At 42.0% G+C, this 21,250-nt stretch overlaps 2 protein-coding genes across 13 annotated transcripts in view; one reads left to right on the top strand and one right to left on the bottom strand.

Annotated features, from left to right (window-relative positions):
* KCTD6 (potassium channel tetramerization domain containing 6) overlaps positions 1 to 3,129 on the top strand; it is a 77,855-nt gene extending 74,726 nt beyond the window's left edge. For 10 of the 12 annotated variants that reach the window (XM_066244985.1, XM_066244994.1, XM_066244990.1 and 7 more), the window contains one exon: positions 1,740 to 3,128. In XM_066244985.1, the coding sequence (XP_066101082.1) occupies positions 1,740 to 2,426 (687 nt within the window). In that variant the 3' untranslated portion in view covers positions 2,427 to 3,128. Of the gene's footprint in view, positions 1 to 1,739 lie in introns of all 12 variants that reach the window. The other 2 variants (XM_066244993.1, XM_066244995.1) reach the window with 1 other exon arrangement.
* Positions 3,130 to 6,250: 3,121 nt separating this feature from the next.
* Positions 6,251 to 21,250, bottom strand: part of ACOX2 (acyl-CoA oxidase 2) — a 30,641-nt gene continuing 15,641 nt past the window's right edge. The window contains exons 12-15 of the mRNA XM_066244998.1: positions 20,702 to 20,807; positions 15,872 to 16,089; positions 9,455 to 9,587; positions 6,251 to 6,354 (exon numbers count right to left, since the gene is read on the bottom strand). Coding sequence (XP_066101095.1) covers positions 6,292 to 6,354; positions 9,455 to 9,587; positions 15,872 to 16,089; positions 20,702 to 20,807 — 520 coding nt within the window. The 3' untranslated portion in view covers positions 6,251 to 6,291. The remainder of the gene's footprint in view (positions 6,355 to 9,454; positions 9,588 to 15,871; positions 16,090 to 20,701; positions 20,808 to 21,250) is intronic.

Here is a 21,250-nt window from a genome sequence, read left to right as displayed (position 1 = left end):
GGACTTAAAAGTTTATTGCTCTTAACATTTTTTCTTAATTGAACAGTGACTCTGAAAAGGGTCTAATAGGGAATGATACAGTGGACATTTCCTTCTGGTTAGGGAGAATAACTGTGGAGAAGGCATCACTTCTCTCCTCTGTACTTTTTTGTGTGTGCATGTGTCGTCCTATTTTTCTCTTTTCCTATGATAAATATTTTATTTGCCTAGTACTTGAAGTCTGTCTGTCTTTATATTTTTTATTTCTTTTTTTTTTTTTTCTGAAGCTGGAAACAGGGAGGCAGACAGACTCCCACATGCGCCTGACCGGATCCACCTGGCATGCCCACCAGGGGGCGATGCTCTGCCCATCTGGGGCTTCGCTCTGTTGCAACCAGAGCCATTCTAGCGCCTGAGGCAGAGGCCATGGAGCCATCCTCAGTGCCCGGGGCCAACTTTGCTCCAATGGAGCCTTGGCTGCGAGAGGAGAAGAGAGAGACAGAGAGGAAGGAGAAAGGGAGAGGTGGAGAAGCAGATGGGCACTTCTCCTGTGTGCCCTGGCCGGGAATCGAACCCGGGACTCCTGCACGCCAGGCCGACGCTCTACCACTGAGCCAACCAGCCAGGGCCTTTATATTTTTTCTTAAATGTGCTTTCTAAAACCGAAGGTATATAAAACAGAAGGCAGGATTGCAACATTAATGTTACAAAAGTGAATACACTATCAGATTTTGAAATTGAAAGTTGCTTTTAGCCTTTGGGTATATGAGATTGTTTTGATCAAACTGTGTTTTAACTTGGTGTTTGGTACTGTTATTGCCATGAAAAAATTATGAAGATTAGGTCTGTACAAATTTTTGTCTTTAAAATAAATTTTCCTGTACCCTCCCAGGGGGGGTGGGGGAGAAGAAATACTGAAAGTAGATTCTTTACTTACCAAATTAATTTTTTTTGCCTGTTTTATGTCAAATTGAGTTAAGAAAAATGAAAGTCTCTCTTTATATTAGTTTATTTTAGATTGGCCTTTGTCTTTTCTATAATATACTATCATCTGAAACTTCTGTTTAGATACCGGGCCTAAAATTAAACGGCTTTGGAAGTTATGCCCTTGTTTCTTAGTATGTCTTTATTTATTTACTTTTAAAATCTTTTCTTAGTATATCTTTAAAGAATTAGATTTATTCCCCATTTTCCCTTATTGAAATCTTTCCTTTGATTAACTAAAATCAGCTGATTGAAAGCATACGTTATCCTGACCTGTGGTGACGCAGTGGATAAGGCATCTACCCTGGAACACTGAGGTTGCCAGTTCAAAACTCTGGGCTTGCCTGGTCAAGGCACATATGGGAGTTGATGCTTTCTGCTCCTCCCTTCTCCTCTCTCTTTGTTTCTCTCTCTCTCTAAAAAAAAAAAAAAAAAAGGGAATAAATAAATTCTTTAAAAAAAAAGCATATGTTATAATGTTATATCCCTGCAACTAGGTGGGTTTATCATTGAAAGTTAACATTTTTCTTAATTTGTCAGTTAGGATTTTAAAAATTCTAGGTGACTAGGGGTCACTCGCTCTGCTGTAGCCCCCCCCCCCCCCCCGTCAAGGCACAAATGAGAAAGTAATCACTGAACAACTAAGGAGCTGCAACAAAGAATTGATGCTTCTCATCTCTCTTCCTTCCTGTCTGTCTGTCCCTTTCTCTGACTCTCTGTCTCTGTCAAAAAAAAAAAAATTCTAGGTGACTAATTATATCTTTAAAACATTTCAGATGACTGACCCAGTCACGCTAAATGTAGGTGGACACTTATACACAACGTCTCTCACCACACTGACACGATACCCGGATTCCATGCTCGGAGCCATGTTTGGGGGGGACTTCCCCACAGCTCGAGATCCTCAAGGCAATTACTTCATCGATCGAGATGGACCTCTTTTCAGATATGTCCTCAACTTCCTAAGAACTTCAGAGTTGACCTTGCCTCTGGATTTTAAGGAATTTGATCTGCTTCGAAAAGAAGCAGATTTTTATCAGATTGAGCCCTTGATTCAGTGTCTCAATGACCCTAAGCCGTTGTATCCTATGGATACTTTTGAAGAAGTTGTCGAATTATCTAGTACTCGGAAGCTTTCTAAGTACTCCAATCCAGTAGCTGTCATCATAACCCAGTTAACCATCACCACCAAGGTCCATTCCTTACTAGAAGGTATCTCAAACTATTTTACAAAGTGGAACAAGCACATGATGGACACCAGAGACTGTCAAGTTTCCTTCACTTTTGGCCCCTGTGATTATCACCAGGAAGTTTCTCTGCGGGTCCACCTGATGGAATATATCACAAAACAAGGCTTCGCAATCCGCAACACCCGAGTGCACCACATGAGTGAGCGGGCCAATGAGAACACAGTGGAGCACAACTGGACTTTCTGTAGGTTGGCCCGAAAGACTGATGATTGATTTCCAACCCTGCGAGAAGTTTTAGAAACTGACTCTTCAGGAGATGGAAGAGACTAATTTTTTTTTTTAATCACAGTGTGAGATTTTTTTTTTTAATTGTATTTATTTGAAGGCATTGAGGACTAGAAGGAAGTTTTGTACTTTCACAGAGTCTTCTGTTTGGTTTCCTTCACCCTGAGTATGCATGTGCCTGTTCAGCGCCTCTAGATACCTTTTTTATAAAAAGTCTGAAAATTACTATGGTATATAACCTACCCTTAACAGAACTTTTTTTATTACAATGCTAAAATGTTTTCTGATTAAATGGTCCCTATCTCAACTAGAAGGCTAAAAATGCAGGAATGGAAGAATAAACAGAGTCTGATGTCTGACAAAAATCAAAACATCGTTTAGGGTGACCTAGTTTCCAAACCAATAAGCAGTATTGTAATATTAAAGGAAAACTGTTCCAATCATTTAAAAGTACTTAAGTACTGCTTTTTACAGTTATAACAACTGTTTCTTTCTATGCATATAAATCAAGCAACCAAATATCTATAGCCATGGTAATGTCTGACTAGAAATATTTAGATTGGATTCTGAATACAAAATGTCCCTGTGGTAGAAATCTTACTTCTTATGCCTGGTACAGTATAATTCCCAAGTGTACTGTCTACCAAAAAAAAAAACCTAATAAAAAATGAAATAGAAAAATTAGGTTTGTATTTATTGACATTTGTTACTTAAAGGGGGAAATCATATTCTTTGTGTCAAGTAAGCACTGTTTGTTTTATGTACCACTATACACTGCCAAAGCACGCTTGTGTTTGATTCTGAGGATTCGGTGGAACCTTAAGATGCAGTTTATTGAATTCTCCTGTGTGGTTAAAGCAGGAATATATGGGATTATTAATTTTATCTAAAAGTACAATTTGAACAGAGAAAATGCAGTTTGACAAATTTTGTCAAGGAAGACTTATGTTGAAGATTAAAGATGTTTCTTCAATAAGCCACCATTTATCATAGCTCCATATATGACCCTTATCCTAACCTTGTGTTGAGTTTAGAGATGAACTGACTCTTTGACCCACAAATGTATGTTATTAGTAAAGTTAAGTTTATTCCTGAGGAGAGGAAATGAACTGCAGTGCATGAAGGATCTGGAACAGTGGGAGATATGTGTACAATACTTTTCACTGTAGTTTTATTTTGCATTTGATTCTATTTCTTGGGAGTTACTCACAGGAAGGGTTATATTAACTAGAGTGAGACTTCCTAGTTTGTCTTTAAGGTCTTCCCTGCTCTATAGGAGAAAGGGTCTAAGGCTGTGTGCCTGGAGCAGGTCTCTCCTTTTCTCATTTGAGATTCTGCCTCTGAAAGGAAGATGAAAACACTTTCATCCGTTTTGACTCATATCTCCCTGATAGTTTATTTTAAGATTTGACAAATGACCACCATTCAGAAACCTGTAATTACCCCATTTTTACCCTCTTCAAACTAAAATTCCTTAATGTCATTGGCAGGTTGCTGTGGTTTCAGTAAATACTAGTATGAGATTGTTTTTAGAAAATTGTCTCCTACTTCAAATTGATTAGTGGTTACCTAAGAAAAAAACCAATCCAGCCACTTAATGTGTTGTTAAGTTAGCTGAGGTGAACATGAGATAAAATGATTTGGTTTTGCCTTCCCAAGGTTTTTTTTATTTTTAAATTTTTAATTCAAAATTGATTGATTGATTCATTATTTTTTAGAGAGAGAGGAGGCGGGCAGAGAGTGAGAGAAACATTGATTTGTTCCACTTATTTATGAATTTGTTGGATGATGCTTATATGTGTCCTGACTGGGGATCAAACCTGCAACCTTGGAAGGTCAGGACAATGCTCTAACCAACTGAGTTACCTGGCCAAGGCTGCCTTTCCAAGTTTTTAAAAATTAAAAACTTGGCCTGACCTGTGGTGGCGCAGTGGATAAAGCGTCGACCTGGAAATGCTGAGGTCGCCGGTTCGAAACCCTGGGCTTGCTTGGTCAGGCACATATGGGAGTTGATGCTTCCAGCTCCTCCCCCTGTCTCTCTCTCCTCTCTCTCTCTCTCTCTCTCTCTCCTCTCTAAAATGAATAAATAAAAAGAAAAAAATTTAAAAATTAAAAACTTATGAGGTCTTTTATGAGTTAAAATCCTTGTCCAGTTTACTGGAGATGTTTGCTCTTTGTAAATTTTTGGAGATTTATTCATTATTAACAACAAAATGATTATTTATATGAGTAAATTAGAAAAAGTAGCCATCTGAGATACTTTAAAATTTAACTTGGTAGCATTTAATTTTGAGTGTTTTATATGCTTAGGCAACTGAAAATTATATGAAAAATGTAGCTTGATTATATTTGGGTAATTTGAGACAATTATGTCTTTTATGAAATTTTAATCTTCTGTGGTAGAGTTGACTTTTTAAAAAATTGATAGTTACAGTCTTAGGGCTGTATGTTTTATTTAGATTAATAACAAATGTAGGCACTTTTGGAGAAGGATGGTGTTTGTACACATGTGTGTCCTTTTAAACTCTCGGATAAATGTGTGCTGTAGACTCCAATGATAACTACTAGGTTTATTGGTTTTTGCTAGATCTAAAACAAAACCCTGACATTTAATGAGATATACTGCTCACAAAAATTAGGGGATATTTCAAAATGAATATGAAGTGATAAAAAAGCATTTGATTTTTTTTTATTAAACAAGAACATCAAAAAGCAAATGACAAATCAAAGAATGTTGTTTTATTATGCAAATTCATGAAAACCAACTTTTATTTCATTGGTGAAAATGTATTATATACAAAAGGCTGAAAGTACTGGAGTATCTGCACATTCCCTGATCCCCTAATTTTTGTGAGCAATGTAGATGCTACTGTTTTTTTTTCTGTTTATTTTTTTATTTTTCTGAAGTGAGAAGGCGGGAGACAGAGAAACAGACTCCCACATGGGCCCGATGGGGATCCACCCAGCATGCCCACCAGGGGGTGATGCTCTGCCCAGCTGGGGTGTTGTTCTGTTGCAACCAGAGCCATTCTAGTGCCTGAGGGCGGAGGCCATGGAGCCATCCTCAACACCTGGGCCAACTTTACTCCAATGGAGCCTTGGCTGCGGGAGAGGAAGAGAGAGAGAGAAAGGAGAGGGGGAAGGGTGGGGAAGCATATGGGTGCTTCTCCTGTGTGCCCTGGCTGGTAATCGAACCTGGGACTTCCACATGCCAGGCCAATGCTCTACCGCTGAGCCAGCTGGCCAGGGGCTACTGTGTTTTATTGTGGAAAATTTCAAACATATTTAGAAGAGAGAATAGTTTAAAGACCCCATGTACCCATTGACCAACATCAACAACTATTCACTCCCTTTTTTGTTCTTCTCATGGATTATTTTGAGGTAAATCACAGATACTTCATTCATTTCAGACTGTGTCTCTAGAACAAGGGTCGGGAACCTTTTTGGCTGAGAGAGCCAGGAACGCCACATATTTCAAAATGTAATTCCGTGAGAGCCATACAATGACCCGTGTACCTTACGCATTATCCAATAAAAATTTGGTGTTGTCCTGGAGGACAACTGTGATTGGCTCCAGCCACCCGCAACCATGAACATGAGCAGTAGGAAATGAATAGATTGTAATACATGAGAATGTTTTATATTTTAACTTTTTTTTTTTTATTAAAGATTTGTGAGCCAGATGCAGCCATCAAAAGAGCCACATCTGGCTCGCGAGCCATAGGTTCCCTACCCCTGCTCTATAAGATAATGACTGTAAGAAACACACATATATGTACTTAAGAATTTTAATGATAGATATGTCATACTACCATTATCACATAGTGGTGCCTCTTGAATGGTGCTGATTATTTCATAGCTTGGATCTCCAACTTTGTAATAGTGGTCTTATATATTTCTTATAGGCAGGGTTCTCCTGTTTATAGAAATAAGTGCATTATTAACACAGGATATTTCTGCCAGGATTAATAACTTTTACTTCCAAATTAAGTTTCTAGTTTCAAAATTAACATTACATAAGATTCTTAATTTTAAAAATTATTTTTAAAATTTGTTTTGTGTGAACATATGGAGAAACATTTTTTCCAAAGGGCATCCTTCGTTTTCTCAAGTACATTATAAATTGTAGATGCAGGTGGCCAATTAAAAATAACAGTTATCATTTGCTTTTGGAACTTACTACAAATAAAAGGCTTGACTCAGGCTTTTTGAAATTGAACATTAACCATAAACCAAGGAATCAGAAGATGGAATCAGGTAAGCAGTATTCTATGTAGAAAAGGTTATCCCTATTATTTTCTAATGTAATGTCTTGATTCATTCCTTCACAGCTCTGTCCCCATCTTTTGTTTACTTTTTGCCTGTCTAGGCTAAAATGGTAAGCTCCTTGAAGACAGCGTCTGTGATCTTGCTCACCACTGTATCCTTAGTACCTAGAATAGTTTCTGGCATGTAGCGTATACTCAGTAAATATGTTGAATGATTGAATCAGTAGATATGTTTAAGGCATCTAGCAACTACTTGGACAAACTTTTACAACAGAATAATTGGGGGGAAACAGGATTCTTGTTTTGAAATTATTCCCAATGTTTCTTCTACTGCTTGCATCTGTAGGGAATCACTGATACGAGTTTATGTGGGAAGGGGCAATAGCCTTTTGCTGTTCACTGTAGAAAAACTGGCTTGAAATAGCATCCAGATTAGGAAAAAAAGCGAAGAAAACAGACACCATGGTTTGAGTAAACTATGGCAGGTGTATTACTCAGTTTTGGTATAAAGCTCAACACTTACCTGCCTGGGCAGAAGAAAGACTGGCTTAGGATTCTAGGACATTTAACTTAGCATAACACCTTTCTTTTGTTAGAAAATGTCAGTGAAATATATTCCCATTTGTATTTTTGTGTCTACAAGGCATGTTTTAACATAGTTGTTATTTTAATTTATTTGAGCTACCTGTTGTGTACCTTTCTTTACTAGTGCAAATGAAAGATGTCTTATTGCAGTTTCAAAATTATCTACAGTGGATTAAAAAATACTTTAAAAGTGTCATTTTGGTGGTTCTCTAGAGGAGCCAGAAATGTAATACTATGTGACTGTATATTAGCAGTCAACTGAGTATTGTTTTAACTAATTGGAAACAGTTCTCCAAGGTCATTTATAATCTGTTTCCAAAATAGTTTGTGTGAAAAAGCCACATTGCTGTACCTGTCCCCTTTTAGTAAGGTAATGGAAGCCAGAATGGCAGTCTGCTGTGTTGTGTATGCAGCAGTGTGCTTTGTCTCACTGAGTAGGTCATAAAACAATGTTTATACCATAAACGCAAAGTATCTACTCTGTAATAGGTCCCGGAATGAGGGAGATGCGGACTCCATCCATGTTCACAGTGAAGTGGCAGGTGATAGGTGATAAGAGAAAATGGGAAAGTGAATGGTGAAGTGCATCAACGTTTTTCCACATCTGTTGATGCTGTGGGTCAGTCATGCCCCTCCATACATAAACCTGTCCTCATATAATATCCAGATTAAGTTATTTAAAATAAAGATTATAAACAATAAAGGACAGGAAAGTCCCCAATGTGCTTTAGTGAAGATGAGAAGTCAGGAGAACAGGCATGTTTCCTTGTGTTGTGAGTAAAACACATTGAGCTAGGTTACATCAGCATTCCTGACAGGTGTCATAGCAGGGCAGGTTTTTCTCTGGGGCACCAAAGGGTATATACCTTTTTAGACCTCAGAGCTATTCTGGGGTGGGAGGACTGCTATAGTTTTATGTCAGGGTTTAAATATTAGAAAGAGAGATAAAAGCATTAGGAAAAGTAAAATACTAGTATTAGTTCAACTGTACTAAACAGTAAATGTATCATACCTTCTTTAGTAAGTTGTTTCTAATTCCTTGTTGAGTGGAAAGGATGCCTTCCTAGAGTCAGGGAATGAACGAAATGGCTTAGCCTATCTGACAGCCATCCTAGGGGTAACCCATTGTCTTCATAACTTTGGATGATCATGTTAAATTAAGCTCTGACTAATGACAGGATGCAGAATGCTAAGAGTCAGTCTACCACCATGGAAAGTGTGAACAAAAGCCTGAGAGTTGCCAGTTTGATGAGGTGTTAAGACACCTTTTCTGAAATTGGACCTAAGAGGTAAAAGAATAAGCTTCACCATCTGAATAACATATTTGCATGCTAAAACTTAAAATAATTATGTACCTACAGACTTTCTTTGTTCTTATCAAATCTATTAAATATTGGTCCCCCAATTCTAAAGACAGGGTTTATTTCTCCACTCCAGTTAATATACTCAACATTCATAACTTTTCCCAGTGAGGTTCACAGCAGAATCTGGGACCCTGGCCCTAGACCAGTGGAATTTGATGAGTCTTCCCCCTCTTCTGTTAATGACTTAGAGTTCTGGTGCTTTCTCCTAGGACAGCTGGGGATCTTCTCTCCATAAACTTTGTAATTGTCATTTGTATGGCTGTCCTAGGCTAGCAGTGGCAGTGCAACAGCTTTCTGTGTTCCTGGGATTGTGTTCCTTAAAGTAAAGAGGAAGGAGGCATCTCTAGCAGACAGTTAACGCCCCCCCCCCCACTCCCATTCAAACTTCTAACACCTCTGAATACCCACTGTTATCAACACAAAACTGAGAGTTAAGAGGCTGAAAATAAGATGAGGTGTGATCTGACTTCTTATTTTTGCTACTTAAAAGCCAGTTTGCCATGTGTATATGCCCTTGAGTGTGTCAGGCCATGATTTAGAGTTTCGGTCTTCTTCCTAATTCCCTTGATCAGTTTCTGAACAGTGTGTTTGCTGATTACTGTACAGACTCGGAGTTCCTGCCAGTCCACACCCCCGTTCTTGGTTTCTTTTATGTATTCTCAAAATATTTTAAATAGACATGCTATGCCAAGCGATTTCTAACCTAATGGGAATCAATTAAAATGGGAAAACATGGGAGGTGTATTCACTGCTGTTCTCTGCACTCTTACATAATTTATAATGTGTTCTACTCAACTACCTGAGTATTGGTTGGTGACTTCTGAGCCCAGTGGAAGAGACGTTCATAGACATTTCCATCGTAACAGCCAAGGGCTGAATTTAAACACTGATCTGTAAAGTCAAATGCATCAGTTAACGAGATGGCATCCTTCCTGAAAGAAAAGACAAGAGTTTGTGAGTATTTTAGACTGCTCTTACGAATCTGATTAATCTGGGATGGTGAATAACAACACCTAATTAGAGCTTGCATCATTATTCACATGTGAACAACTCAGCTTCAATTTTATTTTAAGTTTTTATTTTTGATCAGTTATATATGCAACAGCATAAAGAATCAAGTAGTTCTTTAAGGCTTGTTATTTAAAATCAGCATTCTTGTTTCTCACCTCCCATTTCCTAACCCCTCATTCCCACCCAGAGGTAATCAGTTTGTCTTATAATTGATACTTTTGGTTTTTACTGGAATATCTCTAAATACCTTGTTTGAATTTCTACTTCTTGTTTGTTCACTTTTAGATATTATCTATTGACTCTCCATTACAAAAGATGAGGACTTTTTTAGCATCCTTCTCCTCACCCCTACCTGTCATCCCCCCACCCCAACTATGCTTCTTCCTCCTTTTACCTTCCTGCCTCCCAATATAGTTATAATTTTGGCCAGACTAATATTTAATGCTTAAATTATTATGACTTTATGTATCCCATTCACAGCTGAGCCAGATCCCATTACAGTGACCTACCTCCAGGCTCACTGTTCTCTCTCCAACATGCTGTCATTAATGCTTAGTGATTTACTTCTGTTTATGTGGATGTTCCTCTAAAACTCAGCTTCTCAGTTCTTTAAGTCTTCTCCTCACTGACCTCGTTCTACAGTCTCCCTCTGTTGCTTCTCGCCAAGATCAGACACTAGAACTCATCAGCAACATCTGACTTGTCTACACCTCAGCCATGTTTCTTTCCCTGCCTCCTGTCTCTCTGGCTTACTCTCTTTAGTATTCTGACTTCTATAGTTTTTTTCCCTTTCAAGCAACAAAATGTGTTTTATTTTTTTAAATGTGTTTTATTTTAACCCATTGGATGAAATGTTTTTTTAAATGTTCACATATTTTTCTTCCCATTTTAGCAAAGGATGTAAAACATGATATGCAATTATTTGTATATACTCTTCCATAACTCTTGTTTCACAGAGCATTTGAAGTGACTGGGATACCGTACCTGTTTTAATCCTTTCTGGATGGCCCTTTATCATCATTTTGAGGTGATTTCATGTAGAGCTGTTTATAATTCTTTGACCCTTCTGGCTCCTACCTCTCTATAATGCCCCTTAACCCCCTTGTGGTCTCACTTTCTTTCCTTATCCAGATGAAACTTCATGGTTTGTTATGTTGACTCCTTCAAAAATGTATTCAATAATTTTTCTTGCTTTGTCGTATTTGGCAAAACCTCATCCCTTCTTATTTGTAATTTTCCACTGACTTTGCACTAAAGCTGGGAAAACCCATACTAATGGGGGTAATAAGGGCTCACGTGGGCCTTTCTTATTGCTCAGCAATCATGTTCCATTGCTCTAATTCATCTGCTCTTTTATTCTCTCAGATGATGAAAGTGAACTCACACTTTCTCTTTGATCCTCAGATTTACACTCCCCACATCCCCATCTCTCTCACCTAAATGACTTTGCTTCCTATTTCACTAATGAAATAGAAGTGGTAAGAGCATTTCCAGAGTCCTACTCCTGCGTTTTATATATACAGTGCTTTTTCTCTTCTTAGTACAGGCCAACTGCCCAGGTTCCCACCTCAGGCCAGTCCTTCCCAATGTTTCAGAAATTCCCCCGCCTTTCCCCTACAACATCAAAACTCCCCTCTACTGGATCATTTCCAGCAGTATACAAACATGCTATCATTTCTCCTATCTTAAAAATGAGTTTTGACTCTCTGTCTCCATCATCTACCCATCAGCTCCCCTTTATGACACTCCTTGGAAGTGCTGCGCTGTGTATGCCTGCTAGTCCATTTCTTTTTGCCCGTTCTCTTGTCTTAGATCCAATCAGGTTTTCACTCCCACAACTCCACTGAAGGGCCTCCTGTCTGCGTCTTTGTGCAGGGACCTGAGACTCAGTAGTACTTGGGCTTCTCTTCATATACTCACTTCTTGTGATACCACCCTTCTCATGGCCAGTGACTCCAAATGTATCTCCCAGTCTCGCTTACCTACTTATTACCATCTTACTAGATTTCCAATAGTTTCTTTAAACTTCCTGTGTTCAAAACCAAATTCCTGATCTTCTAGACTTTGTCTTGTTCAGCCTGCCCAAATCTGGCCCTCTTAGTCTTTCCCATTTATAGTATATTGTGGGAGACTACGAGTTGACAAAGATCCTTGCAGTTTAAAACTTAAGCCAAAAGGATAAGCTCTTCCCCGCAAATCTCTGATTGTTTAAGTTGCTAAAGGCTATGCCTTTCTTCCCAGCTCCATACTAGTTGTGAGGCTGCTGGTTTCCACTCAATCCATCCTGTTCCCTTGAAGAGACGAGGCAGTTTCCCTTTTACCCTTTGTTTTGTGAAGATGTTATACATGGTGGGGGGGTTTTTGGACTCTGGGGAGAATTCTTGGTTTTCCTCGGAAATGTAACTTCCTATTTGAGATCTCTTTGATTTGCAAATGACTTTGCTTTACACTATAAAAATAAAGCTTTTGGGAGTGCAGGTGCTTTTGGTAGGCCGTCAGCCACCATAAGACCTCCCGATCCCATCCTTTTCTTTCTGTGTTTATTTTCTAATCCTTCACTGTTCCCACCCGAGACCTGCAAAATTATTTGCCGTGCTGGTTCACGACAGTATATAAATGGCAATTCTGTACTGGCCAAAAACCTGAACTCCTCTCTGTCTGTTACACTCCATATCCAATCTCTCAGCAAATCCTGTTTTATCTTCAAAATGTATCCCAACTTTGACTACTTCCCACCACCTCCATTGCTCTCACCCTGGTCCAGCCCACTACCATCTCTCACTGCATTACTGCAGCAGCATCTTAACCGGTCTCCCTGCTTTTCACTCTTGTCCCCTACCCCTATCTCTCTCTCTCTCTCTCTCTCTCTCTCTCTCTCTCTCTCTTTCTTTTCAGTTTTCTGAAGTTGGAAACAGGGAGGCAGTCAGACAGACTCTCGCATGCGCCCGACCAGGATCCAGCTGACACACCCACCAGGGGGCGATGCTCTGCCCATCCAGGGCGTCGCTCTGTGACCAGAGCCACTCTAGTGCCTGAGGCAGAAGGCCATGGAGCCATCCCCAGCGCCCAGGCCATCTTTTGCTCCAATGGAGCCTGGGCTGCGGGAGGGGAAGAGAGAGACAGAGAGGAAGGAGAGGGGGAAGGGTGGAGAAGCAGATGGGCGCTTCTCCTGTGTGCCCTGGTCCGGAATCGAACCCGGGATTCCTGCACGCCAGGCCAACGCTCTACCACTGAGCCAACCGGCCAGGGCCTCAACTTTTTTTGAAATAGACTTTTAACCCTTCTCATCAGTCACCTTTACCCCCATTGCCAGAGGTACACAGTCCTGTGAGTTATTGGATTCTTCAGTGTAACTTGGTTGCTTTTCCCACTTCTGGGCAATGATTCTCTTTCCTCAGGTCTGCTAAGTCACTGTTTGTTCATCTACTTCCAATTTTCATGTTTCTTCTGTTCTCTTTCTCTTTGTTGGTTTATGCCTTTTTTAAAACTTTAACCCTTGCCCTGGCCAGTTGGCTCAGCTGTAGAGCGTTGGCACAGCCTGAGGAAGTCCCAGGTTCGATTCCCAATCAGGCAACCATCTGCTTCTCCACCCTTCCCCCCTTCTCTCTCTCTCTTTCTTCCCTTCCAGCAGCCATGGTTTGAATGATTTGAGCAAGGTTGACCCTGGATGCTGAGGATGGCTCCATGACCTTACCTCAGGAGCTAAAATAGCTCGGTTGCAGAGCAATGGCCCTAGATGGGCAGAGTTTTGCCCCAGTAGAGGTTGCCAAGTGGATTGCCCCAGTAGAGGTTGCCTGGTCAGGGCAAATGTGGGTGCCTGTCTCTTTGCCTCTCCACCTCTCACTTAATTAAAAAACAAAACAAAACAAAACTCTTTAACCCGTTTGCTGATGTTTTGTGAGGTTTCAGGAGGGAACAAAGTAAATGCATATGTTCAATCTGCTCTCTTTATTCAGAAGTCTCCCAAAAGAGACTTTATAATCACTTAAACAACTGCAAACCATTTGGATCAGTTAATTACCATTACACAGCTGGTTCTTAGTGTCACTTAGAGTAGAGTGCCATCCTTTATTTGTCATCTCAGGAATCTGAGGGTGCTACTGAATAATCAAGGCAGGGAATTGTGACACAAAACTGTTAAAAGCCTGGAGTCTGTAACATACTTAATTACCCTGCAACAGTAGGAAGGTTACTTAGGAACCATAATGTGAGTAGAAGTTAGATGTCTGCATAAATTATCTGTTTGCTGTCTGTCTTCTCTTGAATTGTAAGTGTCTAGAGCCAAGTCAAGCACTCAGAAATGTTGCTGCAGATGAATATCATGCTTAGAAGGCATTAACCTTTCCTTTTGTGATTCTTCATCACTGCCAATCAAGGCTGGAACATTGTCTTCATGTGCTTTCAGATGCCAAGCTTTTTGGAAGTTGGGCTTCAGTAGTGCAATACTCACATGCTATTAATGGTTTCTGTCACTGGATTCTCAGTCATATTAGGAAAAGTTTAATACCTGGGGCGTAATTGTATATTTTTGGTGATTTAACTGGACATTTACTGACCACCAACCATCTGTGAGGTGCTTATGTGGAGTCATAAATGGTATGCAACATGTCAGAGGCGTCATATTTTCTCAAAAAAGTTTGTATTCCCAAGTTAGCCCACTTTTCATGTTATGGACAATGGTGACTAATTTGCACTGTTTTCATTTCTGTTTCCTCTAAGTACCTGGTTAGGTTGGGGCTTTGGTTTTGATACATTTTTAAACCACTGCATCAGTATATCATGACCCCAAACTGCACTGCATTAATGTTGCATTTGAAAACTATTTGTATTATTATTTTACAAATCAGTATATGAATTACTAGGTTAAAAATTTTTTTTTTATCTTGAAACTAAGGGAGGATTAAACTAAGTTTAGTCAACTTACTAAGAGTTTGCTTAAGTACACTGAACAAAGACAAGGATATATTTGAAATAAACAATAGCCCAAACTTAACCTTAACATGCAGCTTAAGAGTGCATGCTCTACGGTCAGACAGGCCCCAGATTGTACCTGGCTCTTCCTCTGGCTAATTTTGTGACCTTGGGCAATGTACTTAACTCTACTAAGCCTGGACTTCTTCTCCAGTGATATGGGGAGATTAATAGTATTCACTTTAAAAGGCTGGAAGGGTTCAGCAAGGAGATGTATGTAAACGCTTTGGCGTAGTGCCTGGCACATATAAGTGCTCCTTAAATATTAGCTACGATTAGGCCTCATTATTATTATTATTAAAAAAATGTTTTAAATTGATTTTTTAATTCAGCGGAGGAGAGGCAGAGACAAACTCCCACATGCACCCTTACCAGGATCCACCCAGCAAGCCCACTAGGAGGTGATGCTCTGCCCATCTGGGACATTGCTCCGTTGCTCAGCAACTGAGCTCTTCGTAGCATCTGAGGCAGAGGCCATGGAGCCATCCTTAGTGCCTGGGGCCAGCTTGCTCCAATTGAGCCACAGCTACAGGAGGGGAAGAAAGAGAAGCAAGAGGGGTAGGGGTGGAGAAGCAGATGGGCACTTCTGTGTGCCCTGACTGGGAATTGAACTCAGGATATGCACATGCCAGCCTGATGCTCTATCCCTGAGCCATCTGGCCAGGGCCATTAAACTGATTTTATTGGAATGACACTGGTTATGATTTTAGAGAGAAAGAGGAAGGGAGAGAGAGAGAGAGTGAGTGATAAACACCAATTTGTTGTCCCACTTATTTATGCATTCATTGGTTGATTCTTGTATATGCCCTGACCAAAGAATTGAACCTGCAACCTTGGTGTATCAGGTTAATGATCTAATGAACTGAGCTACCCAGCCAGGGTGGACTCATTATTGTTATTAATACATATTATTCATATGTAGTAGGCTTCATTTTATTCATATTCTTAGATCTATTTCTATTTCCTTGACAGTGTTGAAGAGTTCAAGTGACCTAGCTAAATAATTTATTCTTAGGCATTTTTATTTCTTTTTTTTTCTATTTTAAGAAACTTAATCCATAATGCTTTATGTTAGTGTAATAATGCTGGAGTGTAAACCTCTCCAGGGCTGTTGCTGCTTTCACTGTATCCCATTTAGCAAGGTTTTTGAGCTAAAAGTTTTGTTGTTTGATGTGAACAAAGGTTCTATGGTTCTTTTCTGAAGACTACCAGGTTGTAAGAGCTAGCCACTCACCGGATGAGAAGAAGCAGGTCCAGGTAGGCTGTCCTCAGCATATCCACCTGGGCCCCAGACAGGAAGCCATCATGGAGAAAGTTGCCTGCGTTAGACAGGATGCCATGCAAAGCGAAGAGATCACAGAGGCATTTGAGTGCCTGTTGAATGGCTGGTTCATTCTCTAGTTTCTCCAGAGCTTCTGCAAAACTCTTCACAGTGACATAGTAGCAGTGTGCCTGCAAAGACGTGGAGATGCGTTAGCCTCTCATTTCTGATTTCTGACTCCAGAAGCCATCCTGGAACTTGGCAAGACTGCTGGAACGAGCCTGCTGTGACCATGTGTTTCCCAGCAGGCTGACAAGCAACTGCCTTCTCTCCTAGCTCACTAAGGGTCTTACCAAGCCCTTTTGATAGTGTGTGGGTGCACATGTGTATGTTGGGGGCTGGTGGGCTCTGGAGCTTGGCCCTTAGTTTTCTCATTTTTGTTTGGGGCAATTTCAAGTAGGTTTGAAAGTAGAAATACAGGAGAATTGGCAGCTAGGCTGGGCATAGTGGAGGACAGCACCACTATTCTCAAGAAAACAGCTATTTATTGTCTGTCATGTTCAAGACATTAGGAGTATGTGTGTGTGTGTGCGCCTTGGGTGAGAAAGCAGGGGTTTAAGATGTACATGCAATTTATCCTAGCTAGACAATAAACTCCTTGATGCAAGCAGTGCTGCTATTTAGCCTATATGCAACAGCCTGGCTCTGTTAGTTAAAGTAACCAGTTGGTAAGTGATCCACTGACCTCAACCAGATGAGACCCCCACCCACCCACCGCCAGCCAGGCTCCTTCCCTGGGACCCCCTCCTCCCCACTAAAACATTAATGCCTGACCCAGCAGAAAGCTCTCAGGACTCTGCTTCCTTAGGCCTGAAGTCTTTTCTGATTGGTTGGTGCCCCTGCTTCACTCTCCCCAAGACAAACACACATATTTTTCTTTGGTAAGACAGATGAGTTCCATGGGGGGATAGCAGAAAGGAGAGCATGTAAAACAGGTCTCAAATGTTTACGGATTACCTGGGGATGTTGTCAAATGCAGATCCCAGGATAGGAATCTATACATTGTAACAAGCTTCCCAGTCATGCTCATGCTGCTGGGAGTGACTTTTAGTAGCAGGCTTACAGTGTCCTGTGGGTTCAAAGGTGTTTACCCAAGGGGACAAGCAATGAGTCATTCCAGGCTGGGGGACTTCATGTGCAAAGGGCTGTCCTTTAGGAGGCTGCAAGTGATTTAACAAGACTGAAGCTCTGGGGTGTAATGTGATGAGAGACACTCAGGTAATGAAGGGCTGTGAAGGACAAGCTGGGATTTTATTCTGTGAGGGTTAGGCAGCCACCAAAGTCCTCAACAGGCCAGAGATCTGATCAAGTTTTTCACTTGGAAAGAATCATCTGCCCGTCCAGAGAGGCCTCACATGGTGCTGACAGTGCCAGGTGCCACCTGGACCCGTGCTCACAGTCATGCTGGGTTTGTAGCGCTGGACATGAGAGGTGCACAGGTGCTGCTGCCCCCTGCCCATCCAGCAGCTCTTGGTGTTCAAACTGGACTTCATTTGGCAAAACTGGAAACTCACTGTTTTTCACCTAGGCCCTGCTTCCCTGTTCCAACCTGCGTGCCATCTCCTTACATTCTCAGGTTCTGGGTTGAGGAACGGAGTGAGGAAGGGTTGGCAGAGGGCCCGAACCTCTTCTCAGAAAGCAGGGTGAAGACCAGAGAGAAGGTAGCCTTAAAAGGCTGAGTTAAACCTTAGTGCCATGCTCTGAACACAATGAACTTTGTTCACTTTGGTGGGTGTTGAGTTAAATCTTGCCTCCTGCCTAATTTGGGGGTGGGGTGGATGTAGAGTATTTATACACTAGGTACCTCTTTAAACTTTACATGCATTAACTCACTTAATCTTCATAATAATCTTACAACGTAAGTACTGTTATTTGCTCTATTATGCAAATAAGGAGACTGAGGCATGGAAAGATATGTTCCTTGCCCAAGGTCACATGGCTGGTAAGTGGTAGCAACGAGAGTCAAACTAGGGCAGTCACCTCTCAGTTAAGAGTTTGTACTCTTTTATTTAGAAATTAATTTATTTTCCACTTACAGCTGACATACAATATTACATTTATTTCAGGTGTACAACATATTGATCAGACATTTACCTACCTTACGAAGTGATCAACCCAGTAAGTCTAGTCCCTGTCGGACACCACACATAATTATTGCAACAGCATGGACTGCGTCCAGTCTGTGCTGTACTTTACATCCCCGTGTGGTCTGAACTAGTCACTGCTGCCCTGTGTTGCCAAAGCCATGGATTGTAATGAGTGCCAGCATTTGCTCCAGGGTCCCTAGGGACCACCATCTCTCCTAGGCAGGGGCTGAGGTTATGGGGTCACAGTCCATCAGGGCCTATAGGGCTCTTCCATGCCCCCTTGTTATACAGACAGCAAAGGGAAAGCCCAGAGAGGGGTCTGCCTGAGGTCACATAGCTCCTGACCTAGGCCAGGGCTTGCTTGCTCTTTCTTGTCCATCCATCTGCCACAGCTCCCTGCCTCTTTTGTGTTGCTGTCCCTTCGCGACCTGCATGTTTGTGGTTTCCAGATGGGACCTGGTTGGGTGCTTGAGCTTTCTGTAGAGTAGATGGCTTCCCAAAGCACAAGGTCCAGAAAGTGTAGACTTCCCTGTCCATTATTACTTTGGAGGCTGGGTATCACTCCTTCCTGGGACCCACTCTTCTCCCCTGGGCTGGCTGAGCTTCTCATCCTCGGCACCCCCCCAGAGCTCAGGGCTCACTGCCCTCACTAATGCACAGTGATTCCCTGAGAGCATGGCTTATATCCCAAGGAGGAAAGGAAAGGAAAGGAAAGGAAAGCCCATCTTAATTTAGCCATTTCCTACCTCTGGGACTAACTGCCCTGAGTTCTAAGTCCTCATCCTTGAAACATTATGCTACCCTACCTCCCAGGGTTGTGTGTATTAAATGAGGTAACCCTGGCAAAATGTCTGGTCCATTTGAAAATAGGACATAGGTGTGGAAAACAGATGAATAATGACTGGTGTGGTTCCTTTTTTGATAGTCTTTGTGCACCTTCCTTTGTGTTGATAGGACATTCAGCACAGCAGGAAGTGCTCCTTTGGTGGACTGAGCAGAACCAGGGGTGGCAGAGTTAATACCTGCACCTGTCAATGTGGTGGGGGTGGCAGGTCACCAGGTGGCACTCATGTCCAGGCTGCCCTACTAGCCAGGCCTCATGGGCCTCATGATGGCCACTGTGAACTCCTTTAGGGCTCTTCTTCTTCTTCTTTTTTTTTTTTTTTGACAGAGAGAGAGGGACAGACAGGAAGGGAGAGAGATGAGAAGCATCAATTCATCGTTGCAGTTCCTTAGATATTCAGTGATTGCTTTCTCATATGTGTCTTGATGGGAGTGGAAAGGGATGGGGGGCTACAGCAGAGCGAGTGACCCCTTGCTCAATCAAGCCAGCAACCTTGGGCACAAGCCAGTGACCATGGGGTCATGTCTATGATCCCACACTCGAGCTAGCGACCCCTTGCTCAAGCTGGTGAGCCCGCTCTCAAGCCGATGACCTTGGGGTTTCAAACCTGGGTCCTCCATGTCCCAGTTCAACGCTCTACCTGCTGTGCCACTGCCTCGTCAGGCGGGCTCTCCTGTTTTATGGCTGCCCTTTTTTGGGTCTGATGCCTGATGACTGAAATGATCCTGTTGGTTTTCTAGCTGCCTAAGCTGGAGCTCAGGAGTCACTTTTATTTTCTTTTATCCCCCCCCTTTTTTTATCCCCTTTATATCTCTGCCTCTACCCACTTCTCTCTATGCCCTCTGCCAAGTGCATGGTCAGTACCACCCTCAGCCCTCACCAGACTGCTGAAACCTGCTTCCACCTGGCCTCTAGCCTTCAGTCCATTCCTCCTCCTGAAGCCTGAGTGATCCTTCTAGAAAGAAACTGATCAGTTCACTCCTCCCTTCCAAACAACTCTGCAAAGGCCTCCCATTGCAACCAAAACAAACCCCTAACTTCTCACAATGGTGCAGAAGGCCCTAGGCCTTGCTGATCTTTCCTCTTCCCCTCTTCCTAACTCTCCTTTGTTCAGTCTGCCTTTAACACCCCTGGGGTATAATTTGCATTCCTCCTGAGCACCACACCTTTTCTTGCCACATCCCTTTGCACCTGCTGTTCTCTTTGCCCAGAAACCTTCCTCTCCAAGACTGCAGGCTCTACCCTCTGCCTGGCTGGTTTCAGCTTATCCTTGAAGTCTTGAACTATATACATCTCTGGGAAGCCTTTCAGACGCCGCAGGGTGGGTGGACAAGCCTATCCTGAATCCTAGTCGGCCTGCATTTCTCTATCACGGGGCTTCCTGGACTGCCATTGAGGCTGGGTACTGCTGAGCCCTCAGGACCCAGCCTGAGGCCTCGTGTTCAGTGGGTTCTCAGATATTGGCTGGCTGGCTGTGAATTATGCACAAACACAAAACATAGTGGAAAATGAACCAGCCACCTAAAGATTGCCTGTGGGACTAATGAGGAGACTTGACCTGATTTTCTATCTGGGAGGAAATATTTGAATAACCTGAAGCAAATCCATTAACACTGCCTCATTATGTTTTTCCCTAAGAGTTGCCAGTAAGATTGCTTTAGAGTTAAATCCTTTAATTAAAATACCTCGGACTAACGTGTTGGAAGTGAAATGAGGGCAGCCACTGAGCAGGGCTAGGGAATAAGGACAGAGCTCAGATTTTCCCCAGCAGGCTAATGCGTCCCTTTCAGCTTCAGCTCATGGGCAGCTCACCTTGGCAGCCTGGAGGTGGATGACAGTGGTCTGGTTCCACGCCTCGTGCTTGTCAGCCCCAGACTGCAGCAGAGCCTGTAAGTGATGCACTGAGTCCTTTATGAGCCTGAAGGCCAAAGAAAAACAGTTCAGCTTCTTGACTACGTACGAAAGAGACTGATGCGGTTTGGTCCCTCCAAAGTAGAGATAATTCCCATTAACCATTTATGTGTTACAAAGCTAAATGCTTGATATACATACTCTCTTTAACTCTTTTAAGGACACTCATTCCTAGTTTACAGTAGGGAAAACTGAGGCCCAGGAAAGGTTACTAACTGGACCAGGGTCACACAGCTAGTAAGAAATGGAGTTGTTTAAAGCCTCTGGGCTCCAGCCTGACCTGTGGTGGCACAGTGGATAAAGCGTCGACCTGGAAATGCTTAGGTCGCCGGTTCGAAACCCTGGGCTTGCCTGGTCAAGGCACATATGGGAGTTGATGCTTCCAGCTCCTACCCCCCTTCTCTCTCCTCTCTTTCCCTCTCTCTCCTCTCTAAAAATGAATAAATAAAA

Source organism: Saccopteryx bilineata, chromosome 10 (genome assembly GCF_036850765.1).
Source record: "Saccopteryx bilineata isolate mSacBil1 chromosome 10, mSacBil1_pri_phased_curated, whole genome shotgun sequence".
Taxonomy (NCBI): Eukaryota; Metazoa; Chordata; class Mammalia; order Chiroptera; family Emballonuridae; genus Saccopteryx; species Saccopteryx bilineata.
Note: the sequence above shows the minus strand (reverse complement) of the source record. Positions and strands in the feature narration are given on the sequence as shown.